The sequence below is a fragment of the Typha angustifolia genome, chromosome 1, assembly GCF_048772165.1.
Source record: "Typha angustifolia cultivar Huaian chromosome 1, ASM4877216v1, whole genome shotgun sequence".
NCBI classification, from domain to species: Eukaryota; Viridiplantae; Streptophyta; class Magnoliopsida; order Poales; family Typhaceae; genus Typha; species Typha angustifolia.
Window position 1 is genome coordinate 8,941,234 of NC_133239.1, and position 12,956 is coordinate 8,954,189.

Sequence of the window (12,956 nt, forward strand, 5' to 3'; positions counted from 1 at the left end):
CAATGCCTTTAGATTGTCTAACCCTTTGGCTACCAATCTAGCCTTATACTTATCAATAGATCCATTATTTAAGCTTTCGCTTAAATATCCATTTATATCCAATAGGTTTAGATCCCGAAGATAAGTCAACTAAAGTCCAAGTATTATTAGACAAAATGAACTCTATTTCATCATTGATAGCTTCCTTTCAAAAAATGGCATCTCTTTATTTCGTTGCCTCATCAAAATTAGAAGGATCACTCTTCATATTAAGACAAAAAGAAAATCATTCAAAACGGAATTTGAAGTGCCTTCCACAAGGTAAGTCACAAAATTAGAACCAAAATTCGATTATTTTCTAATTCTTTTAGATTTTCTAATTTCCATATCTTTAAAAGCTTTTTTAGAAAAATCATGATCTAAAGATTTCCTTTGTTTATTAAAATCAAATTCTAGAGATTTAGATTCTCTAAAGATTTTATCCTCAAAGAATTCGGCATCTCTAGATTCAATCATAACGTTTGTATTTATCTCTAGAAAACAATATGCTTTGCTATTAGAAGCATAACCAATAAAATCACATTTAGAGATTCTTGGCCCTAACTTTGATTTTTCAAATTAAGCAATCTAACATAAGCTAGACACCCCCATAATTTTAAATATCCTAAGTTAGATTTTCGATTAAATTATAACTCATAAGAAGACACATTCATTTTTGTTTTGATTTATAGGGTAGGTTTCAAATTTTTATTTAGGATCTAACTTGGATTCAATGTGGCCAAATATTCCGTGGCTACTCTCTCATCACGCATCGAAGGAGAGGGAAGAGGAGGTGCACGTGCACCATTTTTTTCAGTTCTTACACTCTCTCAGTCCTATCCAACTCAGCCTCCTTCGTTTGAATTCCTCTCTTCTCATCCTAACTCTCCTCTCGCGACCCAATCATCAAACCTCAAGTCCTCTCCATTGTCGTCTTCATCTCCTATATCTCCTACAGCTTCACGCTGTGCACCACACCCTTAGAGAAAACCCTTGCTGACAGCAACCCTCCTACGACTATAATACTAGGGGCCCATCCCTTTACTTCCACATGTCGAACCCCCTCTCCTCTAATCGGTCAGCGACATTTGCTCATTAGCGGCGATGGAGAAAAGTTTTGTTGCCGTCTTCTCCTTCGTCATCTTGACGAGCTCCCATGGGCGCTCGAGCTCGGAGACGACGGCCTTGAGCTCCGGTCGTTTACGCATCTCGTAGATCTTACGCTCACGGAGGAGGTGGGTCTTAATAAAACTTTAAAGGAAAGGGTCAAGTATGATATTTCTGATAGTTCAAGGGATCATTATGTATCAAAAAAAAGTTTAAGGGATTATTATAGAAAAAAGTGATAGTTCAGGGGGTGAAAAGATAATTATTCCTTAAATTTAAAAGCAATAAGTAAAAATAACTAACTGGACTCAACCTAATTGATTTGATTCTATTAAGAATATGTGTAGCTGTTAGGATTGCTTCATCTCAAAGATTATCCGGAAGACAAGAATGGTCAAGCATTGCATTAACCATATCCATTAAAGTTTTATTTTTCCTTTTAGCCATACTATTTTGTTGTGGTGTATATGCACTATACCATTATTTTCACAAAATGCATCAAAATCATTGTTAAAGTATTCGCCTCCCCTATTACTTCTAAGCATTTTATTTTACCACCAAGGATATTTTCAACTTCAGATTTATATAATTTAAACTTACTAAATGTTTCATCTTTTGTCCTTAATAAATAAATATATGCAAACTTAGAAAGTTTATCAATGAAGGTAATAAAATATCTTTTACCACCTCTCGTGAGTTTATGATTTAAGTTATAAACATCAGAATATATCAATTCAAGTAGAGTTGTAGAAACTCTATTTACACTATGAAATAGTTTTCTAGTCAATTTGGTTTTAACACAAGTTTCACATTTACTTCTATCATTTTGTAAATTTGAAGGAAGTAAATCTAATTTAATTATTTTTTTAACTGAAGCAAAATTCACATGACCTAATCTAGCATGCCACAAAGACAGACTCAACAAAATAGATGGAAACATCATTGTTTACTAAATTTAGTTAAAACATACAATCTTTGACATAACCCTTGTCGACAAATAAGCTTTTATTAGTTAGTACAAATTTGTTTGATTCAAACACAAGCTTATAACCATGCTTAGAAAACAAACCACCTGAGATAAGATTCTTTCGAATCTCAAAGCATGGTACACATCAAGTAGAGTAAGAGTTTTTTTCGATATGAACTTTAGTTCCACTGAACCCTTTCCAATTATTTTAGTAGAGGAAGAGTTACCCATATGAAGTGAGAAATCGTTATTTATAAGTTCATATTTCTTAAAAAGATTTCTCTCTCCACAAAATGATGAGTCGTGCTTGTGTCTACCCACAAATCAGTTTTAGAGACTACAAAATTTGCCTCGGATACAACAACAATAAGATTTCTTTTAACTTTATTGGATTGTTGTTATTTCTTCTTAAGAATACGACACTCATTTTTGTATTGTCCCTTCTCTTTGCAGTAATGATATATTACATTCTTTTTGTTGCCATTCTTCTTCTCACTAGAAGGATTATCTATTCGGGGGTTTTTTTTTTCCTTATCTATTTCAACAACATGGGCAACTTTTGTCATTTATGTGGTTTACTTGGCATTATCTCGAAGTCTTAACTCTTCCTCAATTTTGAGTTGTCGTTGAATAGCCTCAAGAGTGAAATTATCACCTTTTCTCTTAAGAGACTTGTGGTAGTCTTTTCAACTTGGAGGTAATTTGGCGATGATAGCACCAACTTGAAGTTTCTCCTCTATAGAAATTCTTTCAGAAAGAATTTGCTGTAAAATAAGTCGTAAATCATGGACTTGAGAAAGAATATGTCTATTGTCAATTTTTTTAAAATCAAAGTAATTAGAGATAAGATAGCTTCTATTACTAGAGTCTTCTGTTTTGTACTTATTCTCTAAGGCTATCTAAATCTCCTCCGTGGTCTTCATATGAGAGTACATATCAAATAGATGGTTGGTGAGGGACCCAAGAATAGTACCACGACACAAAACATTGTCCTCGTCCCATTTTTGCTTTACGCTCTTTTCTTTTACAGTAGACTTCTCGGTTAAGACTGGACACTCTTTTTCTATTACTAACGAGTCTTTATCACCATAAGGACAAACTCTATTTTCTCCTTCCATCGCTTATAATTATTTTCATCAAAGCGATTAAGTTTGTATAGATGAAAGTGCAACATTCGAAGCAGCTTTTTGAAATTACTAAGTCAGAAAATTTGTTCAAGAATTGTTGGAGGAAATTAAAAAGTGGAGATTAATAAAATCAAATGGCTAAGCTCTTGCAATAGTCAAACGAAGGTAAATCTATCTCTTGAACAAATTTGCCGTCCACTTGTTGCAATTGAAAATTACAAAGGCAATCTATTCTCAGGATACAAGACCTTCACGAATCAAGATGCAACTCATAAAATTGAACCTCGATCTGAACAAGGGTTAATTGTAACAAAGCAAACACTAAGGTCTTTTGAATTATACAAAATAATAACAGCATCTTCTATTTATGGAAAATGAAAGGATCTAAAGCGGGTACGGGTCGGAGGTAAGTTTAATAGGATATAAAAAAAATCCACTATCTCTCTTTGAATCCTTCCTCGCCCGATCCCGTGAAAACCCTAAACCCTTTTTCTTTTCCTCTCCGGCCCTCCCTTTCACGGCCGGCGGCAGCGAGGCAACGTGCGGTGACTAGTGAGCGAAGGCAGAATCAGTCTCTTTCTCCTCTCTCGATCCTCCTCTCTCGAGCTACTGTGGACGACGGCAGACGACTGTGGAGTGCGGACGACGGCGAGCGACTGTGGACGGTGTGATCCTCTCTCCCTCCCTCTCTCTCACTCTATCCCACTCTCTTTCACTCTCTCACACTCTTCCATTTCTTCCTACGGCGGCAAAGACCGAAACCAACTATTATGCTTTTTTATATATATTTTTTTAACATTTTACTGCCTTAATCTGTTAATCGTTATGCTAACAGTTGGAGGAAAATTGAAGGAATTGTTGATTGTGTTTTCACTGTAAATGAATTGAATTATTTTTTACATTTTTTTAATCTGTTATTTTGTTAATCACTTAATCTGTTAATTTGTTAATCTGTTGAATGTTGATTGCTAATATGTTAATCTGTCGATTGTTAATTTTCTGAATCTGTCGAATGTTTTTCTGAATGTTAAATTGTTAATCTGTTTTCGCCAAAACATGTATTTTTTTTTTCACTCTTAGTTAAATCTATTATCTGTTGATTGTTGAAGAGAAAATATGGAATTAATTTGTATTGGTTACATCTTAGTGTATAATGTATATTATATATCTGTATCATATATATTTATTTATTTAGTTTTGATATTTTATATTAAAAATGTCAGATCGCCTTGTTAAACGCCTTGTTGTCTGCCTTCCACCTAGGTGCTAGGCAGTGGGGTGACCGCCCACCACCCGCTGACTTCTATTACATTGCTTTCAACTCTCCCATCTACCTCTCTCTCTCCCCCCCCCCCCCCTCTCTCTCTCTCTCTCTCTCTCTCTCTCTCTCTCTCTCACTAACTCTCACTCCCATTTACACATTCTCTCTCTCACTCTCCCATTCTCACCCCCCACCAGCGGCCACCCACCTGCAGCCGCCTGCCATGGCCTCCCACAACCCGCAGCTATAGGCGACCACCTGCAGTAGATTATGGATTACTGATTACTGATTACTGATTAGTTGATTAGATTGATTAGAATTTAGTAGATGTAGGTTACTGCTAATTACTTAATTAGTTTTTTACTTTTTAGTAGAAAAAGAATGCTGATTACTGCTTATTAGTTTTTAGTAGTGTGTTAATTGTGAAATTGTCAAGCTGGAGTGGGGTGTGGACTGTTTTGAATCATGCTTGTGAACATATGCAGATATGCTAATGACTAATTAACTATACATATGTTCGTGAATGAATCATGTTTTTCCCTTTCTTGTGTTGCCCAATTTCATAAGCAGAAACAATTTGTGATCATGTTATTTTGTATTTTGGTGCAGTGCAGTGGATTATTAAAAATTTCATATATACTATATTGATATATATTATATATCATATATAATTATTATTAATTTTTATATATTAAAAATACTAGACGGCATAGGCTCCCACATATTGCCAGGGTGCTATGTGGTGGGATGACCACCTGCATATCACGAGGGCCTTAAAAAACATTTATGTGGATTCTTTGCATATGATGACCTGCAATTTAGTGGGAAAACTGAAAACCTTCTTTTATTATTGACATGTTTTATGGATCAACATTATTTTTCCTTTTTGCCAATTAGCTTTGTCAAAGTCAATCATCTTGATTTGTGAAGTTGACCAATGTTTTGTAGGGAAAATAAGATCAAACTTTTGTGCCCACAAAATTATAAAAGCCAAAACTTGCAGAAGTTTTAGTTGAGAAGAAGCTTGTGTTAGAAATTGGTGGGAAAGTAGCAAGATCTAGTGTATCAGCTTGCTTATATTAATCTAGAATGCCATTGTAAATAACTATCTGTTTAGTTGTAACTTCCTTGCATTTGGTTGATGTTTACACTAATTGACCAATCACTTGTAAGTTGTATCACCTGCTCTCCTAGATACATAATAAAAGCAACAACTTAGTTTTCCTTATATATCAATACCAAGATCGCTAGAGAGCTATCTCAATCCTAAATTAATAGTAGCAATTATGAATACATACTTAGGTTGGTAATTATATTTACTTTTTGAGTTTTTTCTGAATGCATGTGGAATGTCACATGAATTATTGTCTTTTCAACATTTAGAAGCAAGTGATTCCGTACCTTTTGTTGATGTTGATTTACAATTTGAAGGGGAAAATGATAATGTTATTATAGAAAAAAAGGTAGAAGAAAGACATCATGTATGATAGTCTTTTAAAAAGATAAAAGTAGTGGAAGGAGTGGAAGTAGAAAAATTTCAGTGTCTACATTGCCCAACAAAGTGTTACAGGCCTAAATTAGGTATCATTATACATTTGAAGAGACACTTGAAAGAATGATCTAGAATACTGGCAATGAAGCACGGACACGAGACATAGACACGACACGGCGACACGACAAATTTTGAAAATATAGGACAAGAACACGGCATAGGACACGGTGAAATAAATAAGTAAATGTATAATTATTGATAAATCTAAAGTAAAAGTTTGCAAGCTAATAATGTTAAATACACATACATCAAGCTATAAGAACTAAGAAGTATACATCAAGTTATAAGAACTAATTTAGAAATAAGAACAAAATTGAAAGACAATCAAAAGTGTACAAAATTCTAAAAAGACATCGAATTATTATTACAAGCCCTAAAAGAGCAAAACATGTCTAAGTAACTGAATTCCGCAGAAGTTTAAAAACTGACAATCATTACAAAATAAAAAGGCAACATAAGATAGATCATTCATCTTTAGCTCGTGGTAGATCCTTATTGCCTTCGTCAATAGACATTATAGTCTCCAAATTCGGTTTATCAATTGAGAGATTAGCAAACTCTAACAATCCTGCGCCATTAAAGAAACCGTAAGAATCTTCTTCGACATCCCACATCTTGGTCTCATCTCTCAAATAATTTGGAGACCTCATTAATCGAAGGCAAAGATTAGTATGCACATATACTAAATCTTTAGCTCTCTATGGAGTTATCTTGTTCATTTTCAGTGAAAGAATAAGTGCTCTAATTCCTCTTGCAACCTGAAGAAGAGCAAGGTTGCCCAAGTAACTTAAGTGCTAAAATCTGAAGAATAGAAACATAAGCACCATGAGCAACTTACCACATGTTTGTATCAAAATTATTTCTATCTGCTATCGAATCATAATCAGCAAAACTTTTGGTTGATGTGGAGAAACTAGTATACTCTTGGTATACCATTTTTCGTTCTTTTATATTTGCAAATAACCTTTTTAAGCATTTATTTCTTATATTAGAGAATTTCCAAATCTTTATACGGTGATACACGATTTGGATCCTCTTGAATCCATGATGAGCTGTAATACCTATTAATATAATCATCTAATTAGTAAACAGTGCATAGCAATGAAAGAAATAATAAAACATTTAATCATAAGAAAGAAGACTATAGAAATTAAGTTAACCTTGGATTTGAAGAATGTGCTAAACAATATAGTGGTGTATTGTTTTTGTCCATCTATCCACTAGGATCTTATGCACCACTAAATAAAAAATAGATTTCTCGTCTTTCTTCTTGTTTTTATGCATAAATATGACAGTTTTTAGCTTTTCAATCATGGTATTCCATATTTCATATATCAAATGTAAGCATAGTTTATCTATCTCTGTAACTCATAGCATACTATATATAGGTTTTGTGAAGGTAAGTATATATTCAATTTTATTCTACCAAAGTACAAATTGTACTTTGCCAATATCATCTTCTCTGTAAGAACTCCATTTATTATTAATTACCATTGATTGAAGACTGTTCTTAATTTTTCTAAATCTTTTCAACATTATAATTACCGAAGAAAAGTGATAGCAAGCAATTTTAAGTTGACAAATTTATTAAAGAGCCAACATCAATTAATGTTGCATGATAAAATATTTTATGCACATTACATCCCTTGTAATTACTGAAATTTAGCTACACTCATCAAACACAATCTTATTTGCCTTAGTATTTTTTGCTGCAAATATGTTCTTCATAGGTAGGTTGAGAGTATGAACTACACATGGAGTCAAAAAAAATGAGAAAACCTTGCTTCAAGAAGCATTCCTGATGCCTTACAAATATGTGTATTATTCGTAACCACTTGGATTATATTATGAGGCCCAATCTCTTCAATAATTTTAATTATTAAATTGGAGATAAAAAATTTGTCTTTATATATTCCTTCACAATTCATAGCCCTTAAGAACATAAGGTCACTCTCAGTCACCGTTAAAAAATTTATAAGCGGTCTCCTCTGTGCATCAATCCAATTATCACATACAATACTCACCCTTTCTCTCCCCATGTGCTTCTAATAGGGTTTAGCAATATTTCAATATTTGCTCTCTCTTATTGAAGTAGTGTAGTTCTCAACATATTGTAGCTAGGGGGCACAAATTCAGAAATATTATTATTTGTTGCAAATTGAAAAGCTCTAACATAGTAAGGGTTCCCTACCAAATAAAAAAGCAACTTAGCTGAATAAAATATTCTTGCAATGTCACAGTATAATTGATTGCGAGCACCAGAATTAAATGACTTCTTAGATGTCATTCATGTTGCTATTTTTTTTTTCTTGATGCCCCTCCCATATCAAAACCTACACCTATAATTGAGCTACTAGAAGATACCACTTGAATTTTGACAAAGGAATTTGTTTAGGTACTGAATTTTTAATTCTCAATTCGGCCATATCAATAACCCTTTTCATTTTCATAACATGTTCACTTCTCATTTTTGGACAAACTCTAATTCCATGCCCACTAATTTTTAGCAAATGAGCCTTTACTCTATAATATTATCCTTTGTAGACTTATTGACAATAATTGCATCTAAAATTATGATTTCTTCTACCTTCCAAGTTCTCCATCTTAGTAACATATCTCTACAAAGGAGTATTATTATCCACAAAAGATACAATATTTTGACTAAACTCTGTATTTTCAGTATTCATTTTTCTTCAATCGCAATAAAGCTACATTAGTAGAGAAATATGTATTAGAAATTTAACAACTAAACAGAGCATATATTTAAATTTAAGCCCAATCGGTATTAAAAAAAAGGAAAAATAAAAGGTTTTAAAGGAGAGCAAAGAGATAGAGAGAGAGAGAAATAACATCGCTTCCCGGTCAAAAAGAAGCACAACTAGTCATCTTGCCGTTCATTGCAATTGTCATTCGCTTATTGAGCTCAATCACTCGTTGAGCTTAGTCGCTCGTCGTGCTTACCCGTCGCCGCTGGCGTGGCCCGCCCATGTCCCACATGCGACCCTTTTTTTATTTTTGTTTATATTACAGATACTCCGGACCCACACGTGTCTGAGGAGGTGTCCGTACTTCATTAATTACCGGGTAAGAAATTTCCCTCACACATCCATGGATTTCGATTAGGTAAGCTTGATTAGACCAGTTCTAGCATTAGCTTTTCTTGATTATTTATTTGTTTTATGTGATTGAAGTTGCTATATTTATAACTTCTATAGGATGAAATATTGGTTCAGGTGTGCATTTATTCATTACTTATTAGTTTAGTGTTTTGTAATCTCTATTTTTTTTCAAAGTTTTTGCATTAAATTTGCTGCATCAAGCATAATTCAAGCTTGATTCCAGCTTCATTCAAGCCTGAATCAAGCTTCATTCAATTCAAGCCTGATTCAAGCTTGACCTAGCTTCGATTAGGCTTGAATCTTCTTATTGAACAGCTCGAGCTCAAAGTAGACTTGAATTAGAAGTTATCAATTCAAGTTTGGTGTGTTTAAAACTTTAAATTAGGTTTGAAACCAATTTTGAGCCAAGCTTGGGCAATTCTCAGCTTGAGCTCGAAATAGGCTCGAATTAAAGGTTATTAATTCAAGCTTGGTGTGTTAGATAAGATTAGGCTTCAAACTAATTCTGAGCCAAGCTTGAGCAGAGCTACGGTCAATTACACTTGTATCTTAAAGCACTGGGTGGAATTGGTTCTTATACCTGATGCAATTAAAACCTGACCTGACTTAAGGAAAAAGAAAATCTCATTTTTGAAAATTTCCTTTTAAATTTATCTCAATGTGATGGCATGTCCTTAGTCATGTCATATGATCGGGGGTATCCATAGTTTTCCTTGTTGCCTCCCTGCTCATGGCGGCTTCTAGGGCTGGAGAAGCCGACCACGTGCATTCATGGCAAATCCTACTGCTCTTCTAAACACTAATAGTAACCTAATCTCACATCTGGGTAAGTTTAAATCTCTCCTCTCTTCCCTTGTCTTGATCGAATTTGTGTGTTCGTTACTGCCGAAGTTGATTGGTAACATAGTTGGATCATTTGTTGGAAGAAAAACAAAGAGGTGTATTCATATTTTGTATGATTTAGGTTTCACTTCTATTTGATCATCTGGAATTTGGAAAATTTAGCATTTTATCTTGCCATGGCATTATTACCAATATGTTTTCATATTCAACTGATAAATTGTTTTCCTCATTTTATCTTTGCTTGTGAAGAACATATAGACAGTTTGCTTTTGGAGATCCACCATTGAGGCATTTACTGATTTTAATAAGAATCTTCTTTTTTCTTTTGCTAGATACTTTGCATTGTAGAAGATGGGAAAAGCAAAGGGTGGATCAATATTCATCAGGCTGGTTTCAGCTGCAGGAACTGGATTCTTCTATGTCAAGCGTAAAAATCCACGTCGTATCACTGAGAAGCTCGAGTTTCGTAAGTATGATCCTCGAGTGAATCGACATGTTCTCTTCACGGAAGCGAAGATGAAATAAGATCTTCTATGTTTCTAAACTAGCCTTAGAATTTTATCTATGCAAAGCATGTTTTACTTGGAATCTCAAGTTTCTTTCACCCTGCACATAAGTTGTGTGTTTGAAGCATAACTTAAATGTGCGATTTGAGTAATAAATTTTGTTATAGAATCAATATTTTCTAGGGCTGGGAGTTGATGTGAAAGAAACTAGTGTTCTCACTTTAGTTTCTTCATCAGCAATAGACATTCTTGTAGTTTAAATTGTGATTTGAACTTATTACTATGGCTTATGCTAAAAGGTTAGGTTCCTGTGAGAGCTAATAATTTGTTGGAGTTCAGAATTCAGAGACGGGGCCTTCTCTATTTGTTTTTGTATGACATCCTTTTTATTTCTCATGTTTGAGCTGATACTTGGACATGGGGAGTTGAAGATACTTGAAGAATTATTAATATCCTTAGAGCACAATTAAATGAGCGGTTTTGTTTAAATTTTTTTCAAGGTTTGAATAATATTACGACTTGATTCTTATGACCAAAAGCCAAGTCTCCTCATTGTGGTCGTGTAAAGGACGTGGTGCAAATCACAATCAAAAGGATTATAAGTCGTTTTAAGCAGGAGACAATTTTTAGGATCAACTCGAAATCAAAATAATCAGATGGCATAGGACCAATAAATATATTAGATGATTGTCTCATTTGAAGGATAATAGTGTACTAATTGCCAGAAGATGTGACTTACTGCTCCTAAAATATCAAATCTCCTTGAGAACATTTTTTTTTAATTTTGTTGAAGGGTAAAGTGTATTACTTAGGATCCGCAGGTATAATAGGAACTGCTGGAATCAACGATCAGAAAAGCCGTACGAAAGGGCCAGGAAGGCCCCTTTCCAGGTATACTCAGAACCTACATTTTTAACCAACATTACTAACCACTCAACGATTTTGCTAGCTTTTCGATAGATATGTTTCACTGTGAAAAATGATCACAAGAAATTAAAAAGTAACAATCATCCATGAGAGGAAAAATCATCTAAGGGCAGGGTGAGCTTTATTCAGAATGTTGCCTAGCGGTTGGAAATTAGTTTAAGGTAGGTAGCTTTTGCTTATAAGCTAGACCGGAATCTGCCAAGTGATTGTTTGGTTATTATGGGGGAACCCGATAGGGAGCGCCTGATAAAGCCCACCCCACCAACTCATTGAGACTAAAAAATAAGCAGTCATTTTTGAGCTTTAAAAACCTCTGTGTAACAACTAGAAAAGAAAAAAGAATTTGGGCGCACACGTGCGGGGCACATGTGTCCCTTTCCCCTTTTCCTTCCCTCTCTCTTTTCTTCTTCCCCTTCCTTCTTTTCTTTTTCTTTCTTCCTTCTCCCCGCCAGCTCACTCTCCCTCTTTCTTCTTCCCGCCGCGTTAGAGTGCCACCGGAACCGCCAACCCCATCAATCGAAGCGTTGGAGCTGCCTCACCCTCTCGATAAGTTAGATTTGTAATTAATTAATTATTTTTGAGTTTTCCTTCTCTAAAACTTTCCCCTCTTGGGCTCATTGTGATCTAGCCGGTCGGCGGCTTCGTGCCTTCCTTCGGCACCTCGTGGCCTATTTGGTAGGTGATGGGCTGGCGATTCTATCGCTAGGGTCTACCCTTCCTTGGGGTATGTGTGTGGTCGGGTGTAAAGACTGATGTGGTCTACGGGCGTAGCTCTGCATGAGCCTATATACAGACTTAGTAGTTTGAGATAATGCATATTATGTAGTATGTATTGACATGACCTTTGAGCGGAGCTCTGTGTAAGCTCGAGTTTGAGGACTTGATAGTCCGGATGGTTTGCTTGGTAGGTTATTAATTGCTAATACATATACGCATTAGATGAATATGTTGCGTATGAAATATTGATGCATTGATTTGATCATGATGCGCATATTCATATTTACTTATTGTCGTATCATTCATCACACTACTTTTAGACTATAAAAGTAGAAACTTGCTAGGCTTTATGCTCACCACTTTCTGGTGAAAATATTTTCAGATTAGTAGATGAGTTAGAGTTCATGGCGGATCTAGCAAAGACTGGCCTAAGTCTTCTTATTATAATTCTTATTCTTATTCTTAGTTTACTCATGTAAATTAAGCTAAATGGTTTGTAGCTCCTGCGTGGGCTTTGTTTTATTTTGTTATGGATATGTATTTTGGGCTTATTGTGACCTTAGTGTTATGGGCTTCTTGTCTGTATTATTTGTGAAAATGTGGGCTTTTCGCTTGTATATTTGTATTGAAATATTGACTAGTAGGTTACGTGATAATCACGTGAGTAGAACCCACCCACGTAAGGGGCACGTGTTTGGTGACGGTTGTTACACCTCGACATAGGGGGTATCTAGTGAATGTGGTGGGGTGGACTAGTGGGGTTGGTGGGATTTGGAGAGAGAACCTCATAGTATTCATAGGACAAGGCCAAC

General features: G+C 34.9%; 1 protein-coding gene across 2 annotated transcripts; it reads left to right on the forward strand.

The window, feature by feature from the left end:
- Positions 1–3,667: 3,667 nt before the first annotated feature.
- On the forward strand, positions 3,668–10,916 carry LOC140765673 (uncharacterized). 2 transcript variants are annotated; one of them, XM_073104868.1, is made up of 2 exons: positions 3,668–3,884; positions 10,327–10,916. In XM_073104868.1, the coding sequence occupies exon 2, from the start codon at positions 10,346–10,348 to the stop codon at positions 10,517–10,519; it is 174 nt and encodes a 57-aa protein (XP_072960969.1). In that variant the 5' UTR covers positions 3,668–3,884; positions 10,327–10,345; the 3' UTR covers positions 10,520–10,916. The 2 variants fall into 2 exon arrangements, with proteins under 2 accessions (XP_072960969.1, XP_072960977.1); XM_073104876.1 differs by lacking the exon at positions 3,668–3,884 and adding an exon at positions 4,622–9,116.
- The last annotated feature ends 2,040 nt before the right edge of the window (positions 10,917–12,956 follow it).

Coding starts and splice junctions, on each gene's coding strand:
- LOC140765673 (XM_073104868.1), top strand. CDS start 10,346: ATGGGAAAAGCAAAGGGTGGATCAATATTCATCAGGCTGGTTTCAGCT.